General features: G+C 41.6%; 1 protein-coding gene across 1 annotated transcript in view; it reads left to right on the top strand.

The window, feature by feature from the left end:
- The window catches only part of LOC122799482 (N-lysine methyltransferase KMT5A-A-like), a 584,753-nt gene that overhangs the window by 108,379 nt on the left and 452,997 nt on the right, over positions 1–23,377 (top strand). The window contains exon 3 of the mRNA XM_044068577.1: positions 5,332–5,497. Within this exon, the coding sequence (XP_043924512.1) occupies positions 5,332–5,497 (166 nt within the window). The remainder of the gene's footprint in view (positions 1–5,331; positions 5,498–23,377) is intronic.

Raw genomic sequence — 23,377 nt, 5'->3', positions numbered from 1 at the left:
TAATATCCTGTCCTGAGCATCCACAGCTCCTCTGTGCTGGTCCTGCTGTTTAGGCTGCTTGTTTTCACCTCCCGTAATCCTTCCCATCTTTAAATGCAAAGGGAATACCTCCAGCCATCACCTGAAGGCACCCAGAATTGGCCAGCTTGCCTGGTACTTAAAAAAAATACTATTGAGAAGACCCCCCAACAAGATTGTGTAAATGTATGTTGCTTCATATACAGCGTGGTAGTACTTGCCTCACTTTTGGATTTACAAAGGAGTTAGCTGAAACTTTTGCATCTCTCCATCCACTGACCAAGGAGTCTCACACAATGGACAGGTACGGGAAGCATACTTTCTCCACAGTGGCCTTTACCTTGTGGTCGCTGAATTATTTGTCACATTTCACCAGACTTCAGAGGGATATCATAAAAGAGCTGGGAGATGCCGTACAAAGTGCTACAGCCCAGGATTTATCTGATAAGATTAACTCTCAGCTGGCAACCTTCACCTCCATCACCAACTCCTCCTCCATATGCATCATTTCCTATGCAGCCAATGGAGCAAGCAGAGCAGCAGGCACAGGAATAGCTCTTCGGAGACATTTCTCGATGCACCTTTGCGAGTTTACTGAACCCTTCAGATCTTCTTTTATTGATTCTGCCTTTGATGGCTCGTCCTTGTTCGGGCCGAAAGTGAAAGAAACTCACCAGGAGCCAACGAGATGGTAAGACTCTGCCTCTGGAGTCCATTTTTCCGCCCCTACCAGACCTTATCCTAAAGGTCAAAACAGTGGAAAAATGTGGTTCCGGAAGTCCAAAGCCTTATGACACCTGTGGTAATCCGTTTCCCAGGGGTAGAGGGGGAAATAATGGAAGACTCCATCCATGCGGCAGAGGGGGGCCCGCAGAACCAGGGAGACAGAGATGCTTTCTCTGGTTGACCCTTCCCACACTCCTGAAAGGAGGCCCGACTGTCCGCCTCTGGAGGCATTCAGGGGTAGGCTATCTCTGTACCCAGAAGCCTGGCTGAATTTGACTCAAGACAAATGACTACAGTACATTATACCCAAGGGTTACAACATTCCATTTCACAGTTCACCTCGTCTGTCAACGTTTATCCCAGACATTCCACCAGGTCAAAGGGATCAAGCAACAGTAGAAATTCAAATGTTGCTAGAAAGAGTCCTCCAAGAAGTCCTTACAGACCAGCTAGGCTAGGATCTGGTCTTTACTCAAGGTTCTTTTTACTTCCAAAAAAGACAAGGGGACTGGAGACCCATATTGGATCTCAGCAGACTAAACAAGTCGGTGAGTAAGTCAAAGTTCCGGATGGTGACACTGCAGTCTATACTCCTGTTTCTGGACAAGACAATTGGGATATGCTCGTTAGATCTTCAGGATGTGTACTACCACATAAAGATGGACAGGTGCTCCAGAAGATTTCTACACTTCTGGCTGGGAGCCAGTCATTTACCAGTTCAGAGCTCTGCCTTTTGGACTCCCTACAGCCCCCAGAGTGTTTACCTAATGCATGGCAGTAGTCACAGCTCATCTGAGACGTCAGGGATTCCAGGTGTTTCCATACTTAAACGACTGGCTCCTAACTGCCACCACCAAGCAGCTACTAATCATAGCAAGAGACTACACCATCCATCTCTTCTCAGAACTAGGCATTACTATAAATGCAGAAGAATCTGCCTTGTTGCCATCATAGCATATTACCATCATAGGCGTAGATTTAAATACAAACGACATGTTGGCAAATCTACCCCAAGAAAGGATGCAAACATTACGGAGTCAAGTACTTGTCTTACTCGACAAGAAAAAAGTACAGGCAAGATTTGCCCTCAAAATTCCTAGGCTCTATGGCAGCGACGATAACACTACTTCCCCTGGCATGACTTCACATGCGAATATTACAGTGGCTACTCTTCGCTCAATGGTCCATACAGGAGCGACCCATTTCTCACGAGAGCTTCATAACAGGCTCCTGCAAGAGGGATCTGATTTGGTGGATTCACTACACTCTGGTAATAATGGGCAGACTGTTTATACTCCCCCAGCCAGTCACTACAGTAACCACAGACGCATCCCAGATGGGGTGGGGGGGCATTATCTGGGACAGACTGTCCAAGGGGTTTGGAAAGACCATGAATACCATTTGCATGTCAGTGTCCTTAAGATTAGGGTGCTTCTGGTGTTGCAAGCATTTCAGAACTCTTTCCATGGGGTCTATTACAATTCAGACAGACAATGTGTTGGTGGTATGGTACATCAACAAATGGGGGGGGGACAACTAGATCCTACCCCCTATGTCGAGAGGCCCAAAGAGTTTGGCAATGGGCAATATCTTCTCAACGTTTTCTGACTGCACTGTACATCCCATGGAAATCCAACGTCATAGCAGACAGGCTAAGCAGAGCGTTTCTTTTATGCTTCACGAGTGGTCCCTGAATCAGGAAGTTGCGAATCAAATTTTTCGCAAATGGGGCCAGCCTTGCTGTGAACATTTTGCCATTCCTTTTCAGTGCCAAATGCAGCAACTACTTTGCCCTCATTTCCCCTCTGGGAGAGTCACCGAGGGATGCAGTCACCCACGATTGGCCCCTGGGACTTTTTTATGCCCCCCCCTTTCCTTTGATTCCAAATGTTATTCAGAAAGCAAAGTCGTTGAGTCGCAGGTTAATTCTCATTGCTCCATTCTGGCTTTGTCAGATCTGGTTCCCTTTCTTTTGGCCCCACCTTCAGGAGGACCCATGTATCTCAGACCCAGTGCCAGATCTTCTGATGCATCAGTCAGGAACGCTCCATCGTGCCCTTCAGAGCCTCTAGCTGACTGCTTGGTTTCTCCACTCCCAATCTTAGCCAGTCTTCCAGAATTATCCCTGGCAGTATGCCACATTTTATCTTCAAACAGACTACTAGGAAACTTTATGCGAGCAAATGGAAGAGGTTTTCTTGTTGGGCAGAGAAGAAACGCACATCCCTTTACAGCCTCTATACCTGCAATTTTGGAATTCCTGACAAATTTTTAATAGAGGAGCAGCGGCTGCCACTATTTGAGTTCAACTAGCTGCTATAGCCAATTATCATGTGGGGCAACTCGGATCCAATGTAATGTCCCACAAGTTATCCAAGGCCTTCCTCAGAGGCACTTTTCTGTTAATACCTCCTGTAAGAGAACCTCCTCCACCATGGGATCTAAATTTAGTATTACTGGCGTCGATTCTTCCCCCTTTTGAACCAGCATTCTCTTGTTTAAAATTTTTATCCTGGAAAACTCCCTTTCTGACAACCGTTAACTCAGCTAAGAAGGTTTCCGAGTTGTAGGCCTTATCCATCTGTCCTCTTTATTTGATCTTCCAAAACAATAGAGTTTCCCTCAGAACAAATCCCTCCTTCTTACCAAAAGTGTGTTCTGAAACGAATTTAAACCAATCTATAGAATTGCCTGTGTTCTTTCCTAATTATAGCAACAGGGCAGAATATAAGCTTCACCAATTGGATGTACATAGACAACTGCGTTTTTATTTGCACAGGACGAAAGAGTTCAGAAAGTCAGATCAATTGTTTGTGTCCTATACAGAAACAAAAAAAGGCCGGGCAGTCTCAAAAGTTACTTAGTCCAAATGTCTTCCTGAGACCATCAAATATGCTTATCACTCTCATGATAAAGCACCACCAGAGAAAGTGAAAGGACATTCAACTAGAGCAATGTCTACTTCCATTGCCTTTCAATCCAGACTTCCATTGGATTCAGTTTGTGCTGCTGCTGCATGGGTTAATCCTCGCACCTTCATCTCTCATTACAAAGTAGATGTGGCCTCCGGGAACAGGGCATCTTTTGGTTCCACTGTCCTGAAGAGTTTATTCCTTTGAGCCACCCAAGAGAAAGGTGCTGGGGAATCTGTCCCAACCAGCAAGAATGAAAGTGATATAGGACAACATAACATAATTTATGTACTCACCATAATGTTCCATGTTTGTTGTCCAGTATCTTGCCTTCATTCTTGCATCCCATCCAGCCATCCCCCTCCTGGAGGATCTAGAGGAATTTTACAAATTGGCAAATATGGTTCGATTCCCATCTTTCCTTCCTTTTTACCGTTATGATCAATATATTTCATATATTTTCTCTTTCTGGATAATAGACCTATAGGGAGCTCTCTCCCTCAAACGAGATCTGGGGAACAGCCGCTAAGCACCATGGGATAGGTTATAACTTCGAGCCAGTAGAGTCTCTCGAGCTTTAGTATACGGGCGAGTCTTAGCGGAGTTCGGCTCCGGACCCAACCAGCAAGAATGAAAGCGAGATACTGGACAACAAACATGGAACGTTATGGTGAGTACATAACTTTTTTAATATTCCTTTACCTGCACTTATCAGAAGTTAAATATTAATGCAACTGAGTTTGCCATTGTGTAAGCTTTAAGATGAAATCTTTACAAACCTCATATATAGCATGGGTTTGGAATTATTGATGCAAATATGAACAAGCAATGTTTGACATCTACATGTCAGGAATTAACTGCAGATGCACCTGGAGGTGTCAGTTGGATGTAATGAGTTCATTCTCCCTGCTAAATGCCAGTCCTTGGGTAACTCTGAATAAAAAAAACTGGTTCAAGTAGAATCGACAAAATTAGGATGTGCAGCTCCATCTCTTCCAAAAGACCGGTTACCAGCTGTGAACTCAGGGTCTCTGTCTTTGGGCCACTCCTCTTTGATTTTTACTTTTCAAAGATCAATCCAATGTTTCCCTATTTTTTATAAGCCCCATGGGCTCTCTTACATCCACCTGAGCTGCCACCAAAACTCGAGCAGATGGGACCTCTTTTAACATCTCACCTAAAGGACAACCCATTTAGGAGTGCAGTACCCCCTTAACCTGCACTGCAGTGTCCTCTATCTGTGTGTCTGGAGTGGGAATAGAACTCGCAACCTTCTGCACCAAAGGCTAGTGTGCTACTTGTTGTGCCACTGACACTGTTTCTTTGGGATTGGAGATAACTTACAGATGGAAAATAGTAGACTAGCTAATAAAAAAAAATAGTAAAATTACAAGTTGTATGCTTTTTCTGTTCTCTTGACTCTGTGAAGTCATTCATTGGCACTTTGCCTTTTGCATGTATTACATGTGTTTCAATGTTCAGAAAACCAACTGCACTGTTCTATCATTTGTAGTATTCCTGTCAGAGCCATGCTAGTATTTTGTGTATAAACAGCAGTCTGTTTAACATTAGTGTTTCGAGAGCAAGTAGCAGATGGTCTACACTGTAAACTGCATGGTACTTAACTTTTGTCCTTCCAGTTTGCATAAGTACTTTATTCTTTGTTTTTAAACAGAATGCTGTAGTTTATAACCAAACCAAGATGCACGCTTTCTTGACTCCTACAAAGCCGACAGACTCTAGGACTCCTCTTAAAGAAGGAAGTGTGACTTTTTCCCATGAAATTAAGTGTACTGGAAAACAGATTAGTGAAGTGGGATTAAAAGGAACAAAGGCAAAAGGTTGGTCTATTTTAAACATGATTGCTTGTTTTGGGGTATGTTGCATAAAAATGTAGAATTAATAAGATTGCTTTCTTGGTCTTTCCTTGTGAAATCTTAAAGAAATGTTACACATTTCTGTATATCTCTGCATCTGTATGGTAGATGGCATAGAGGATAGACTATGAAGTAGTAAGGAGCGGCTTCGTATAGTCAAGGATTTGAGTCCCTCAGCCTCATTTTGCCCTCTGTGACTTTCAGTAATTAATTTAACCAAACTGTATTCCTGAATTTCATGTGGAGAAGTTCTCTATTCCAGTCAGCAAATAGAAATGAGTTGTTGTTGTGTCTTTCGACTTTTATGAGTAATAAAATAAAATGTATTCTCTCTTGTGTATCATTTGCAGCATTGATTGTTTTTGGCATTTTGCCCTGTTCTTCTATTTGTGGGGTATTTGTAACATGTGTTACTCTCCTTTTTGTGAAATGTCTCTTTCACTTGTGTGTTTAATTTTTAATGTGGAGCACTTATTTAACATTTGTTTCCAGGGAAAGTCCGACTGGGATAGAGCCAATTTTTAATTGAGGCCCAGGGAGAAACGCTCCAGATGCTTGTCTTTGGAGTGTGGGAGGAAACCAGAGCACCCAGAGGAAACCCATGCAAATGCAAGGAGGACATACAGACTCCACACAGAAGGCACCCCAGCTTAGAATTGAATGGGAGAACCTCTTGTTGTGAGGCAAAAAGCTAACCACTGCACCGCCAAAATAATTACCTGAAAATAATACCTTTAGACCACGTACCGTGCCCATTCTATTTATATTTGATGGTGTCTTGTTAAACCCATTTATAAAGTAATGTACAATGTTTAACACTTCTGATAGGATAGTGTTTATTCTGATTTTCTTTTTCAGATGGTCTCAAGAAATGCATGCTTTTGAGCATTTTCCGTGATCATCATGGTGGCTTTGCTTGCAGCATTTCCTTACTACTCCCTATTGCTGTTGATATTTTTCCTTCCTTCCTTCCCTCCCTTTGCAGCCAAGCCAGACTGACCCGTTTTCCCACTCTGTTTCTTCCTCCTAGTGTATTTGTGAACTAGGAAATGCCAGTCCCATGATCAGCAGAGTTAAGAGGCAGACAGAAGGATCCTGGAGTTTTAATGGTGCTGCTTATGGGGATTCTGTTTAGGGGCCCCCACATCTTTCTTTGCATGGCGGGTGTAATTTATGGTTAGGTGATGCACTGATGTCTGTCTGAGTCGGTGAGTAATGTACCCCTCAGCTGTCCTTGGCCATTGTATTACAGTTCCTTTTATCAGTCAGTAGTCGTTTCCTTTAAAGTATTTAAGTAAAGAGTGACTTAAACATGTTCCCACACCCTCTACCAGAGGGAGAGGTGAGCAAGATTAAACATCTCAAAGCCAAAAAACTAGAAACGTAACATTAGCAAAGCCAAACAAACATGTAAGCAATTAACGTAATAGTCATTAAGTACAATAAGCTCAGATATCTGTTTTAAACCTATCCAATAAAATAACTAAGTTAAAAATCATTATTAAATTCTTCTATTTTTTTTTTTTTTTTTTTAAAACGTATGTTTACAACATCGTTCAGGCCTGGTGACTTGTCAAAAGATAAATGTCATCTGCCATAATGTTTCCATAACTTCAAGTCTTGTATCGAAGTCACCAATTAATGGGGACATGACTATACTGTCTAAAACATAAAAAGCAAATTTCCTAAAATCACAGCAAGTGCACGTTTGGCCAACATGGTTACCCATGCATTCTACATGCATGTGTTAGGATAGTGAAGCTTTAACATTAGCTGTGTTACTTAGTACTCAGCGTGTTACTAACACTGACTGACTGACTGACTGAGCCTTGTGTCCCCCCCAGCTTGTTTAGTAATCCTAACTGTCCACTAGACCGTATACACTTAATTCAGGTCCTTCCTATTCTCTGTGATTAAAAATTAACCCTCAAGCAGCCCCTTCAGTGCTGTTTGCCTTAGTTTTGTATCATTTGAGCCCCACCTGTTTGCATCTCTATACATTCCCTTTCATTGCCAATGTATCTCTCTACTCTAATCTGTGCACAGACTGGCTACTAATAAGCAAGTCAATGTGAAGACACACTCCCAACCTTAATTAACTTTACTCTCTTCTCTCCTTCACTTTACAAGTAGAGTTTGTATTATTAGAGGCCTTCCCCGATAGTGTTCCACTGCGTGCCTCTCTGTTTTGGCTGATTTCTTTGCATTGTACCTGGTTTCACACCCTTTTCGCTACCCCCACCTCCAATACTAAATCTATATTAGATTCCTGCTGTTTATGGAGCCATCTTTAAATTACTAGTCTCCCATCAGGACACAAGTGCTCATCAGTAGTTGAATTCTGCTTGCTGGTAAGCAATCAGATACTTACCTGGTGATCCACAGCTTGGAGGGGTTTAACCCTGCTCCGTTCAGCCATGCTATGCATGGGCTCACTTCATCCCCCACCCTCCCCCACTACATCTAGATTTATTTTAGGCACTTACCCCTCCCAATAACCAGCAACCAAGCAGAGCAATACTAGTAACCTATTTTCTTTGCTGCCCACAGTACCCCCACCCACTTCCAATCTAACTGCTTATGTAACAGTTGTGCTACTACCTAATGTGCTTACGCTCCTTACCTACGCTCCTTACCTGCACTCTTCTTGCACACCTTGCATCCTACCAGAACTCCATAATAGACAAACCCCACCACTATCACTGCACCCTTACTCTCACTTTTATCCATCACCCACCTATTAATTACACTTGTCATACCATCACAGTCTCTGTTCCAATACACCCACCATACTACCAGTTACCTGTTACATTCAAACAAAAATATCCCTAAAATATGACACGGGTTAATTACCAGATTTATAAAACTTATGTTTACTGCCCTATCTAAATTAGTCCTCAGTGATGATATCCACCCTAACTCTAGTCCTACCATTACCAACTCCTCCCCTAAAAATCTGCATAATAACCGCTCCTTCTCGCAACTAATATCCAAGAGAATGCCATCTGACCTCCTGTTCATGTGTCTAAATGTCAGAAGTATAACTAATAAAACCCATGACCTAAATGCCAACATAGCTTTATACTCTCCTGATATTCTCATCCTGACTGAAACCTGGCTCAAACCTCACATCAAAAGTGAGGAAATACTCCCAACAGGTTATACTATTCTTTGAATAGATAGACTATCTAAGAAAAGGGGTGGTATGGCTCTAATGTTTAAACACCACCTCAATATCCAGATCCTAAACACATCTGTCCCCCCCCCCATTGGAAATGAAATCCTATATGCCAACCTCCAACTAAACCCAAATAACTGTCAACATCATAGGATGCTACTTCCCACCTTGCCAAAACATCCCACCCCTGGAAAACCTCCTGAACTGGGCTAACCATTCCCTACCCCAGGAAACCATAATCCTAGGTGATTTTAATATCAACTGGCTGTCTTGTAGTAATAATCATCCAGCCCAGCACCTAAACCTTCATGGTTTCTCCCAACTAATACAGTCACCTACCCAGAAAAATAAAAACTCTAACAAACATACTACTCTCGACTGGATTTTAGTCAGTAAAAACCCTCACTCATACTTAGCTGGCTGTCTACCAGATAGTCTCAGTGACCACACACCAACATTCCTTCTGAGACACCACTTAAATTGTGCTAAACCCATTATCTATAGGCCAATCCGAAACGGGGTAAATCTTTAACCCTCTATCCTTTATCTCATTCCTTCAAAAATGTGATTGGATGCCACTAAAGTACCTCAATCTGGATGAAGCTGTCCGCTTCTTCAATAGCACCTTCCTAAACATCCTAAATGCACATGCCCCCATAAGAAATGCCAGAGTCAAAACACAGTACTCCCCTTGGCTACAAAACAACACCAGGGCACTAATGAAAATCAGAGATAAGGCCTGGGAACACTGGCACTAACAAAGACCCCTTCCTCTAGACAATCATTCCTAGAGTTCCGAAACAAGGTCAAATAGCAAATAAAAGAAGATAAAACTCAATATTATCAGTCTGCCCTAAATTCCTCCCATCACAACCCTAAGCAGATGTTCTTCGTGTTTCACTGTTGCAGTCAGTGCATTTGGGTAATCTGCTGGCGGGTTGCCCTCAGTCGGCCTGAATATTAAAGTCTTGGGTCCTGCGTCGGTTGCTGTCTCCTCCCCATGACGTCAGGGGTATAAAACATGCAGCCGATGCCATTTTATTCAGTCTTTCTTGAAGCGCGGTTCCTGAAGCAGAAGCACTTCACAAGTGCCGGTCGGCCGACTCCTGAAATTTTCACATTTGAGTTTCAGAACTGAAGTCTTAAATTTAAAGGCAAGTACCCTGTTGGGGAAACTTTTTTTCTTGCTCCTTACTGATGTCAGTATAAGTTAATAATTGCATTACTTGTGGGAAGCAAATGCCTCCTAAGGATTTTCATTTGTACTGTATTCCTTGCCTAGGCCCAGATCATAATGTGCCTGGCTGTCGGTTTTGTGTTAGGTTTAACCAACGCACTATTAAGCGTCTGTATATCTTTGCTTCAAAATATTTTGGATCCAGATTTAATTACGCTGAAATGTCGTCAGATAGCAATCGGACTACCGGAGTTCACAAAATACTCAAAGAAAAGGAGAGACAGGCAGTCGAGGTCCAAAACCAACTAAGCTTCTCCTAAGCCAGTCGCCGGTTCGCTGGTACTCAGTGAGGTGCTTTCGCAGCTCCTGATACCTGCTACTTTTGAGTCGCAGGCCTCTGAGACCCATGCGGAGTCCGGTATGCCGCGAGATTCTCAGAGTATTGTACCCACGGATGTTTCTCTCTCAGATGGATCTGGAGCCGCTGAGCAGGCACCGGCTTCTAAGGCCTCAACATTTCTATATAAAACCGACACCAGCCTCAAAAACAAAAACAACTTCTAAGTCTGAAAAACTGATGCATGAGCCACATGCTCAGGCCCCTATGCCTAAAAAACAGATGATCAAAATGGCTGAGGACTTAATTACCTTGATCAGGCCCCCCCGCGCTAAGAGGCCTAGGCAAGACACTGATTATGAATCTTCAGATCAGGTTTCTGATTCCTCTTCTGATTTTCTGTACCACCCTATGAAGATTCAGATGCAGAATAATCCATCCCATCTGCATCTCCTCCTGAGGATTATTCTTTTGGAGAAACCATGCATACTTTAAGTGAACATTTTCATTGGGAGAGTCAGGATTTCTCTGAATCAAAAAAGAGGCTTGGGGATTTCCTTCTTCCTCAGCACAGGCCTTTGGCTATACCTTCTGTATTGGACATTGTTGATGTGTTTTTGGAATCAAGCATGGCTCCTGATTCTCTTCATCCAGCTCCTAGTAAGCCAGATAGATATTACAGGGTTCCTGAATCCCACAAATGTTTATTCAAAAATTATGCTGCTGATCCTGAAACTATCTCACAGGGTCCCAAAGGTATAAAGGCCTCTACAGCCAAGAATCCTACCCCCTCTGATAGAGATACCAACATTCCTTCTGAGACACCAGTTAAATTGTGCTAAACTCATCATCTATAGGGAAATCCGAAACGGGGTAAATTTTAACCCTCTCTCCTTTATCTCATTCCTTCGTGTGGAGCTTCTGCTTTATATCTGCTTGAGTTTAGTGCAATATTTGTGTATAAGATTTAGATACGAGTTTAGAACAGTATCTGTTTGAGCTTTGCACTTAGCACTATCTGTATATACATCCTACATTTATTCCTAGCCTCCAGCTAGATATTGGTATATCTGTTCATTACTATGTCTAATATTGTATGTATACCTAATGTTTGCTGCAGTATGTATTTGCTGTTGTATGTATATTCAATTGTTATTCATGTACTCTCCTGCTCATTTATTCTGTGGAACTTTAGTCCTGGACCTCCACTGAAAAAGGACCTGTGTCCAGTTGGAATTTTCCGGTAAACGAACATAAATAAATAAAATAAGTCCTTATTTTAATAGCTGTAACATGTTCTTAAATACCAGTGACAACAAACACTATTATGTAAAATAAACCAAAAAAGCTTTTATTATGCATAGCAGTGTTTGTTGACTAAGGTGTATAGTAAAAGCTTTTTTTGTTTATTTTACATAGCCATGTTTGTTGTCACTCAGTTTTTATTCTGATTTTGCTTCTTGCATACTAGTGTGACAACTTCATCCCAGCTTTGTGGTGGTTTTTACTTTTTGGAATTTTCACAAATACATTTAGCAAAGTTTCTAACAGTTTTGTCCATATAAAAGCTGGGGAAAGGTTCACAAAATGCAAGGTAAACTACACTTTAAGTGTAACAAGTGAACTATTTTTAGCCCAAATCTGAGTTTTATTGTAGTGTAAAATAACAGAACCACCTTCAAAAACATATCTGCAATATTTACAATACTGGCAACAAAATGTTCCAGCATAAGAGCAATGCGGAGTGTTAGAAACGTTAAAAACTGGACCATCTCAACTCAAGAAATTTAAATTGCATGTTATCTAAAATGTTAATGACCTCCTTGAACCAAAATAATTTTCCAGTTATTGATGACATTTCCTATAATGTGACTGTCCCAGGAAATTGGTAACAAAAAGAACCTAGGATGTTGGTCAGACCTCACATTCCCCATTAAAACAAACACTAATTTCAAAATGAACTTTTAAAACGCATTTAGTCTTTTTAGGAACACTTCTTGCCATATAACACTTAAAAAAAAAAAATTCATCATAGGATCCTAGGAGGTTACTAGACTATTAGCCCTGAGGCCCTTATAAGGCTAGCCAAGAGTGCAGTCCATGTGTAGACAAATCAGCACCTGATGCCCCTGTCCAGCAGGTACAGGGGTGTAATCCCATTGGGTATATTTTCTTTTTCCCATCCAGTTATCCAGGTTGCACTTAAAAAGGGGTAAAGAGGTACTCTGCTTGATGTGGAGAGGGAGTCTATTCCATAGATAGGGAGTCTCTGGGACGCATCTGTCCCTCCAACAAGTCTTGTTGATGTCGCAGAACAGGTTGAGGCCACATGTGCAGGTTACTAGAGTGGAGCTTGACTTGCGGACATGCAGCAGTCCAAGGTGGGGTCAGTGATCGCCTTGTATGCCAGGCAGAGGTCACGTCTGAGGAGTCTGTATGAAACTGAGTAGAGGCATAGGGCTTTAAGCCTATGTATGGTAGATGTTTGAGGCCTGGGATTCTCCTGGTGAGGAACCTCTGTGGTCTCTCCAGCTGCTGCATGTGCTTTGCGAGGTACATGCCAAAAGGGGCATTGTACTCAATAATGGGCCTTGTAAGGGAAGAATACAGGGATGTTATGACCTCCTTGTCCCTGGATGAGATACCCTTGCTTATGAGGTGGGTCATGTAGAAGACTTTCCGTACAATGGAAACTCTGGTTGCTATCATTCCTCATGACCGAGTGCTTAGGATGTTATTAATGTGATAATTTGTGGGGACGTCACTCTCCCCAAAGGGGATGATGCATTTATTGGTATTCAGCTTGAGGCCATGTTTCTGGGCCCAGTTATTTGTCTAAGTAAGACCCTCATGGGGGATAGCCACATCACTAGGGGAACTGATGACTGCTCTCAGCTTGCAGTCTTCAACCATAGCCCACTGGTGTTGGCCTGCACCTCAGGAAAAGTATATCCCAAATAACAGAGGCCTCAAGACCGAACCTTGGGGTACGCTGTTTGTTGCAGATATACTGCTTGAGGTGGTTTCCCCTATTTTGACTGCATGAGTTCTATCAGTGAGCCGGTTTGCTACCCATCTGGTAACATATGAATTGATGCCTAGTTGAGATAGTTTATTTATTATGCCCGAATGGGGAATAGTGTCAAAGGCTTTGGCCAGGTCAAGGTAGGTGGTGTGCACAGTCTTCCCCTCGTCCATGGCTTCGGTGACCGTCTCAAGAAGTTGACCAAATTTAGCAGACATAACCTCCCCTTGACGAAGCCAAACTGTGTGGGATCAAATGTTTGGAGGTTGCCATTGTTCTTGTTAATGTGGTCTATGATAATCTGTTCCATGGCCTTGCAGATCAGGCTAGTTAGGCTGATGGGTCTATAACTTCCCAGATCGGTGGATGCTCCACCTTTATGTAAAGGGATGAGAGTGGCTGTCCTACACTCGGATGGGACAAAGCCAGTACTCTGGCTTTGATTGAATAGGGTGCCTAATGGTGTTGCAAATTCTTGCCAGAGTTCACGTAGGATGCAGCCTGGGATGTTATCTGGTCCCATGGAAGCAGTGATGACCTATTCCCTAGCTATAAAGGGAAGGGGACAGGTACTGTGGATGTCCTGATTGACTGATGGGGGGGGGGGGGGGTAAAGGTTTCGCTGATGGCCCCTTTATAAAAATAAGTCTAAGTGACTGCTTCAAAAACCATGTTATCACTTACAAGCCTACTCAGCCTTATAAACTGTCCTTTAACTACATTGTTTTTCATAAAAAAAGGATGTTGATTGTTACTAGTCAAATAGTTAACAAAAGTGAGCTTCCTAAAAACTGTGAAAGCATTTTTTGTAACTATATATAAATAGTAACACATCTAAAAATGCTACTTGGTGACCTCTACTACTATAAGTGAATGTTAGAAATGAGGTGGTGATATTTAAAAAAATATATAAAAAATGGTCTTCAGCACCTTTCCAAAGAAAAAAAAAAGTCCTTTGTCACATTGTTAGATGAGTTACTTTATGCTTAACCAGAAATTCTTCCTCCCACCAACTCGTAACCAGATTCATAAAGGAGGGAGCAAGTCTTGTACCCATAGTAACTCCTTTTGTTCTGCACATATTTACCATCAAATATGAAAAAAAATTATTCAAAACTACACTTAAGCAGATAGTAATATTAGAGTTCAAAATATTAGTGAACTTGCTTAAAAACTTTGACAATATCTATATGAATGTTTTGTATGATGCCAATATAATTTATTTATTGACATTTTTTAACTGGGAAAGTCCACTGGGTCAGAGAACCCATTTTCAGTTGAGACCCGGGGAGAAAGCTCCACAGTACACTTAATACATTTATAAAATGGACATTTTTGACGGTGATTGGTACAAAAAAAATTCAGGAAAGAAATTCTAAGAGAGTATATAAAGCAAATATAGAACAAGTTGATCATTTCAAAGGTTTATAAAGAGAATGTACATTTGAGGAAAACAAGAGTGGACATTTGTTTTATCTTGCACATTTATGGAGCTAGAAGCTGGTGCCTAGAAGTTGGTAAACGAGTATTTAGGATGGTTTGTTTGTGTGGCAGGTACACAATGGATTATTTAGGTAGTGTGATTTTTTTTTTTTTTAAGGCTGTTTTGAAGGTTTTAGCATGGTCAATTTGAGTTATGTGAGATGGTAGGTTGTTACATAACTTTGCAATGATATGGGAATGCAGACATTTCCTTGCCCTTTCGTTACTTTTAGTTATGGTTAGTAGGTATTTGTTGGAGGATCTCAGAGGTCTGGTAGGAATATACGTTTGTAGGGTTGAGCTGAGTGCAGGGCAGTCATTGGGTTTGTAAATTAGCTTGTGTGCTATGGCAAGTTGGGTATACTGGAGGTGGTGGGAGAATTCAAGCCAATTAAGATTATTGGTTGGCAGTGGTGAAAACGATATGATGTTCCATTGGCAAATTTTGCTACTATTTTACAGTAGCATGATTGTAGTTTATTTGTAAGGGATGTGTGTGGGTTGGTAAAAATTGCACTACCATATAGAAGAGAGGGGATGAGTAATGTGCCGGCTAGTTTTAGTTTTGGTATTGTTGTCCAGGTAAAGTTTGTGGCGGTATAGCTTGCCTAATTTAAAATGTGTGTTTTTTTATAGCACAGTGCGCAGTGGTGCAGCGGTTAATGCTGTCGCCTCACAGCAAGGGGTTCTCTGGTTCGATTCTCAGCTGGGGTGCCTTCTGTGCGGAGTTTGCATGTTCTCCCTGCGTTCGCGTGGGTTTCCTCCGGGTACTCCGGTTTCCTCCCACATTCTAAAGACATGCTTCTGGAGCATTTCCCCCCGGGCCTCCACTGAAAACAGGATCTGTGGAACCTAGTCGGACTTTCCCGGTCAACCAATGTTAAATAAATAAAACTTAGGATATGGGATTCATAACTGAGTTTGTCTTTTGTTACTCCTAGGAATTTGGCATAAAGTGAAACAACATCCAAGGTTATTAAACAATATTCTTTGCCATCAAATGTGAGTTTATGTAGTGCATCTGAAAGTAGCCAAGAATCTTGCGAGTAAAGTGAACTATATTTAAAAAAAATGTAGAATGCAAATAGCTATGCTACAGGAGATGCATTTTAGAAAAGACCTGAATGTATGAATTTGATAAAGATTTTCAGGACAGTTTAGTGGTATACCTGGGACAAAGGAAAAGAGGCGTACTTGTATTAATTTTAAGAGTAGCTCCAACAGTGATGGTAGATAAAAAGATGATAATGGTAGATATGTAGAACTAAAGGGCTACTGGCGAGCAAGGAGGATTAAACTGGCATTTGCTATAATGGAGCTTAAATTCTAAGAGAAATTATCCGCTTTCAGCAAGGAATATTACTTTATAGGTGAGGACTGGAATTTGATTTGCAGCAGGGAAGATGTCTGGGGGGGACCAGAAGGGAAAATGGAACAGAGGAGGGTAGATTTTTGAAGAAATTTATGAAAGTATTTGGTATGCAAGATGTGAATTTAGTAGTAGAAGTTCGAAATGAGTTAACATGTTATTCCCCAAGATACAAAGCCTTGGCTAGGCTAGAGACCGCTTTCAACTGAATGCATGTTCCTGTAAAATGTAAGTTTGGATACACATCCAATACGTATTTCAGATCATGTGCCAATAATAACTAAAATAAAAATGCAGTGTAATGAAATAAACATAAGACGTTGGCTCTTTTCCCACCTTTCTGTTGAAGAGTGAGGAATTTAGGGAATGGGTGGTGGCAATTTTTTCGGGAGTTATTGGAGAAGATAGAAATTTCTACTAAAAATATAGCTAGGGAGCGAGATAAAATTAAAATGGAGTTTAAAAATAGGGTGGAAATGAGAGAGATATGGTTAAGAAGTTACAAGAATTAATTAGCGGGATTGACCTGTTAAAGTATTGCAGAATAGGGGAATCTCAGAACAAGAGGAGGAACAATTACAGAATGCTAAACAGAAAATAAGGGATTACCTCAATAATATGCATGAGTTTAGAAAGATTGCTGTTAAGCAACTCCTTTTATTTATTTATTTTTTTTAACTCCAGAGCACAAAAACTTTTAGCATGATGACTCTGGCAACAGAAAGTAGAAAGGGTTGTCTTAATAAAGAGCTGAAGGATTTTATGTGGGATGGGAAAAAGGCAAGAGACACGTGGGATAAGATGATTCTTCCAATAGAACAAGGGCGGTTTGAGATTACCCGACTTGGAAGGCATATTTTAGAGATGTATAGGTAAGGCTCCTGTACATGGCTCAAGCAGAAACCTATAATTCAAAGTGGAAAGGGGTGATGATGAAATAGGGGGGGCTCCAGAAACAGACTGGGATTTTGGATGCAGAGCCTTAACGAGAATAACAATACAGAATATATTCATAAAGTAGCAGAAAGTGTTCTAAAAACTAAGCAAACACAAGAATGGAGAAAGGAGATCCTGCTGATTTGGGATGACTGCAATTAGGGATACAGACAATAGCCAAGAAGGGGCTGGAATTTATTGGAGTAAACTGGTTAAAAAAAAAAAAGAAGGTATTTGGAGCAAATTAGAGAGAGAAAGGTAATAGAATGATGAGGCCAAAAAATAATTTGGAATATAGGCTAGAGATTGCTTTCTCTGTCAAGGATTGATATCCAAGTATAATAAAGAGAAATAGTGGGATCCTAAGCAAAAGACCAGAACTGGTAGAGTTTTTAGTAGAATCTAGAATATAAGCTGCTGTTGAAGGAATAATTGGTAGACCATATAAAATATTGCATGATAACTATAAAAGTCAATCGGAGGAGGTTTAGAAAGGACTGGGAAGACAGATTGGATAAGCAATTCACAAAGAAACAAGGGGATATATGTATGTCTCCCAAATGCAACAAAGTCCAGAAGATTTAGCATCTTTGCTTGGAATTTACATAGGTATTTTTATACCTCAGGTAGACAGAAAATGTTAGAGGTGTGATGGGGAAGAAAGGAAATTGGCAACTTATTTTCTGGGAGTGTAATGAGCTGGCAAAGTTTAAATATTCCCTGCAGACTACTCTGTTAGAGATGCTGGGTGAGCAAATTGGTGTAACTAAGGAAATGATTTTTTTTTTTTAGCTACGATACAGAAGCAGAATTGTCTAGACATAGTAAGGCCTTGCTGAGTCTAATTATGGTGGCTCCCAAAAAAGCAATTACTAGAAAATTTAAATCAAAGTCTAAATCCACTCTCCTAGGAGCCCTGAATATAGTAACAGAGAAAAAAAAGACTGGAGTTGGGATCGTTAGAAAAGGGTAGGAGCAAGTTACGTAGAAAAAAATGGTATTTATACATGGGAGAGGAGGAATGAGATTTAAAAGAATGCAGGATTTCAATGAGCTATCTAAGGTTTGACTGACAATGACTGGATAGATTATAAGTAATGCGTAATATTTGCAACTAAAATTATGTCTATGGTTTGTTTTCATTTGTATAAATGTATGATTGTCTGTCATAAGTGATAATTTAATCAAGATCGATCTTTCTTTAAAAAAAGAATATCTCAATAAAATTGTGACTTTTGTACTACAGGATTTAATATAGAGTCAAGTAAACTGAAATGGGCTCAGGCTTATAAAAATCTGCCATTATAATACGCCTAAACTGGGATGTAATCTGTTTTTATGAATCTTAGAAATACCAAAGAATCTTGCTATCTTAGGGAAATCTACTTTTAAAATTTCATAAAGAGTAAAACCAGTGTCTCCTTGGCTAAGCATGTCTATTTATCGAGAGCAGCAAAACTGAAGGTTTGATGTTATTTTCATTCATTCCTCAATGAATGGATTCGGAACCAATCCTTGGATCAGACTATACCACCTTCTATAGATTTTAGGATCCAACTCTCGAGATCCTCCCTTACCCATAATTCCCCTGATCACTGCAATGATTTGGCTTTCATTTCCCGCTTTTCCAGATTGGTCCAGATTACAATTGTTTGAGCTCCTTAAGTGGGTTATAGTGAGTGAACAGCTGCTTATTTTTTCTATATGCCTGTTGACATAATTCTTTCTATTTCTGCTTTTTCTTGATATACTAAGACCTTATCCTCTACAGCCTTCCTTAGAGTTTTTTTGGTATTACTGTGTTGCCATCATTGATAGTCAATTCCCCTCTCCTGCCGTAGGTAATTCTCCCTATATCATTGTTGATAGTTAGCACTTTTCTTTTTCCTTCTTTATTCCTTCTTTTGGGGGGAAAAAGGAAAAAAAAATTTCTTTCTAGCTTTCTAGTCATTTTTCATGTATGGCTGATAAACCTATTGGATTTAAGAAATGCATCTCCCTGGGCATAAGATCCCCAAATCTGATGCCTCACAAAGAGTGCATTTGTTTTGGCTCAGCACATTTGGACACCTGTTGCTCTACCTGTGCTGCCTTTAGTGCGAGAGCTATAAGCGACTGGAGGAATAAACTAATTTTAAAAGGCCTCATTCCATCCTCCGCTTCTTCCATAGACACTTCTTCAGGGTCTCAAACTCCCCCTCTCATAAATTGAAGGAGCCAAGGGAGTACCATAAACACACTCCTACTCAGTCTCCTCAGTCCACACCTTCTTCGGAACCTCTGAAGAAGGTTTCTAAGACCTCAGATCCTAAGTCTTTAGGTCCAACACCATTTTCAGTCACATTTTCTCAGCCCCATGTTCCTAGTTTTTCTCTGGAGCCAGTATCCCGAAGATTAAGGTCTCCTTTTTCATAAGAGACTCCCAAGGACTCCTGAGAAGTTGTCAAGACTACCCTCCACATCCTCTTCCGCTGGGTCTTCTCAAAGTTTTTCCCAGCTGGAGGTGGATAGGATGATGAGAAAATTGATCAGAAAACATTTGGAGGTCCTGCCTCCCATCAGATCAGTGAGCCTTCAATCTTCTTTCCAGCCTGTACCTGCTCATTCTCTGATCCAACCAGCCATTTTGGAGTCCTTGGATTTGAAAGCCCCAAGAGTCGAGCTGTCCAATCCGAAAAGTTATTTCATCTTCTGGTCTGGTGACTTCCCTGACTTTATCGGCTCCAACCAAGTTGGAGCATGATGGCTGTTGCAGGCGAAGCATCTGCTCCGAGGGGTCGACTTCATCTCCAAAGTTTTAAGAGCCATCACTTTCTTTCGGAGCTGGATAGTTCTTCAACTCCTCCCTCACAGCAGGGGTTGGTGAGACCCAGGGATGGTCTTTTCCAAGACCCTTGGCTCCAGTGGAATTGCCCTCTGTTTCTCCTGGTCCCTCTGCATTTGAGGTGATGGAGAGGGTATTCTAACATAAGAGAGCAGTTTTGACTCTCCCTTCTTAGGATCCTTGCTCCATTACCTCTCTGATCCTGTGCCTGAATCTTCATATCCAGGTCAGGTGAGCTTCCAAGCAGTTCCCACCAGGATACCTCCCCAGAACATCCCACTGAGGATGTACCTGGGAAGAGGGTGTGACCCCTAGAACTCCACCTGAAGATGTCTCATTTGAGATCCTTCGCCAAAAAATGTGGTTAGTCTTCCAAAACCCCTTCCAGGAGGAATTTGTGTTCTTGGAAGCCTTCAGGTCTGGACCATCTGCATTTTTGGTTACCATCCCCCATGGATGAGCTTATAGACCAGGTTTCCCACAGGGCAGATAAGAAGCCAGACTTCGTGGAACCAATCCCCAAACACATTGATAAAATTTTGAGCTCCCCTACTTGACAGACAGTAGATGCCATGGTTGTTGCAGCAGACACTAGAATGGAGCGAACTCAATGAAGCTCCTCTGTCCATCCTCCTAACAGAGTGTCTAGGGAGTTGGACAGGTTCAGGAAGCGAATGTTGTGTTGGCAACATTTGCCTTGCAATCTCTGAATTAACTGAATATTTCACCAGATTACAGAGGGACTTTGTAAAGGAACTCTCTAATACTGCCCCAGGGTCCATGAAATCTTTTCCTCATAACTGGTCACCCTACAATCTATTAGAAATGCATCCATGAGGTTAATCTTGCATGCCACTGAAAGTACCTCAAGGGCCAGTGGTTCAGACATCGTCTTAGAGACCTGCCTGTATGTGTCTGTATGATTTTTATAGAGCCCTTCAAGGTGTCCATCAAAGCTCCTTTTGATGAATGATCCTTGTCTGAACCATCTGTTAGACTCTCTCCTGCAGGGAACAGGATGGAAAGAACTTTGTCTGCCATTGGAATCTGCTTTTCTAGCTTGCAGAGACCTTCATCTAGGAATCATCATGGTGGGAAGATGATGTGGCTCCGGAAATGTCAAGGTCCTTTCCAGGAATTGTGCAGGGGGTTTACCCCCAGAGGCAGAGAGGTAAATAACTACTATGGTAGAAATCAACCATGTGGCAGAAGAGGTCCAGAGAACGAAGGATCTTGAGATTACTTCTCAGACCGATCCTTCCAGCACTCCTGAAAGGTTGCCCAACTGTCCCTCTCTGGAGACAGTGTGGTGGCACTTATCCTTGCACCAGAAAGCCTAGGTAGCCATCACAAAAGACTCTTTGGTGCAAAGGATCATATCCAGAGGATATTTCATTCCCTTTTTACAAGCTCTCAAAAAAAAAAAAAAGAGGAAGTCTTCCTGATTGTTCCACCAAATCAGAGGGAGATAGCAGCTCAAGAGATCCAAAAACTGCTAAACAAAAGAGCCTTGTAAGAGGTCCCCCCTAACCAGTCAGGATCCAGGATTTATTCAAAATTCTTTTTAGTGCCAAAAAAGACAGGGGACTTGAGACCTATTTTAAATCTCTGTTATCTAAATCAGTTTGTGAAGAATTCCCAATTCTGGTTTATCATGGTTCAGTCATTTCTACCTTTTCTACAGAGGATGACTGATGTGCTCAGTTGATCTTCATTTTGATGTGATGGTATGCATTTTGAACAGGTGTTCGCAAAGCTAACTATGCTTCTGACTGGAAGCCAGTCATCAGTTTAGTGCCCTGCCCTTCGGTCTTACCACAGCCTCCCAGGGTGTGTTTCCCAAATGCATGGCAATGGTAGCAGCTTACCTGAGACTGCTTGGATTCAGAGTGTTTCCTTACTTGGACGACTGGTATTGGCTCATAAAAGCCAGAGACTGTTTACTCCAACTATCTCACTGGCTGAGATAAGTATCCGTATGGAAAACTCACAATTTCAGCCAGTTCAAGTCTTGGAGTTTATAGGGTCTTGTTTAGACAGCCATTTCTTTAGCTTTTCTGCCTCAAAACAGAGTTCTTGCACTGAAGATGCATGTCGGACACACTTTTTCTTCTTTCTTTCCCAGGAAAATTGGTCCTCAAAGCTCTAGGTTTAATGGTTGCTGCAGTTACTTTAGTTCCCACTGCAGGTCTCTACATGAGAATTCTACAATGGACCTTAGCAGTGCAGTGGTCCTTTCATCAACACCCTTTAATACATCCAATGCAACTGTCCCAGGCTTGAAGAAAATCTGTTCTTGGTGGATTCACTCTGAGGAGATCAGTCAAGGGTGTCCATTTATCTTTCCTCCCCCGAACACCACATTGACTACGAATGCCTCTCAGTTGGGGTGGGGGAGCTTTACTTGGGACATACTGTTTAAGGCACATGGTCCCCACAAGAGTCCAATTTGCATATCAATGTCCTAGAAATGAAAGCGGTGCTTCTAGCGTTGCAGGCCTTTCAGAACGTTCTCCCTGTAGAGTCCATTGTAATACATATGGACAACACGTCAGTAGTCTGGTACATCAACAAACGGGGGATCCAAATCCTACCCCTTTTGTCATGAAGAAATGAGAGTATGGCAGTGGACGACTTCATCCAGCCACTTTCTTGTAGCAATGCACATACTGGGGAAATCCAACATTCTAGCTCACAAACTCAGCAGGACCATCCTCATGCTTTACAAATGGTCTCTCAACCAATCAGTGGCAAACATGATCTTCCACAGATGGGGTCAGCCTTACTGCAACCTATTTGCATCTCACCTCAACAAATGCAGCAGGTTATTTGCCCTTATCCCACCTCAGGGACAGTCACTGAAAGATGTTCTAGTCAATGTTTGGCCCTCCAGTCTCCTTTTAGGAGTACCGTTTCCTGACTCTAATCCCCAAATTTCTTCAGAAAGCACTTCAGTTGAAGAGCACAGTAATCTTCATTGCTCCCATCTGGCCACAACAGGTGTGGTTTTCTTTCCTTTGGTCTCACTTAATATGTCCTCCTTGGGTACTGGATCCCAGTACAGACCTCCTATCTCACCCGTCAGGGCAGATTCACCAGAACATTAGAGGCCTCAATTTGACTGCATAGTTTCTCCAATTCCAGTGATGGTTGGACATTCCATGCTTTCTTTCTCTGTTCGAAAAATCCTAATCTTATTTCCTAAACTTTCACCTAGGACGATTTACAAAAGTAAATGGAAAAGGTGTTTTTTTGGGGCTCATCAGGGAGAGTTGGATCATTTTACTCCTCCACTTCCTGCTATTTTAGATTTCCTTGCCTCAATTTTTCAAGGTCTGGCAAGTTTTTCCACTATTAAAGGTCTGTTAGCAGCCATCTCCAACTATCATATAGGAGATGGTGCTTCTCCTTTAGCATCCTCGAAATTTATACAAGGCTTTTCTTAAGGGTCCTTTTTATTTAGACCACCAATTAAGGACCTTGCTCCACCTTGGGGGCCTCACTATAGTTTTGCAA

The sequence above is a fragment of the Protopterus annectens genome, chromosome 4.part0 (genome assembly GCF_019279795.1).
Source record: "Protopterus annectens isolate FY-2018-M chromosome 4.part0, PAN1.0, whole genome shotgun sequence".
Lineage (NCBI taxonomy): Eukaryota > Metazoa > Chordata > Ceratodontiformes > Protopteridae > Protopterus > Protopterus annectens.
Note: the sequence above shows the minus strand (reverse complement) of the source record. Positions and strands in the feature narration are given on the sequence as shown.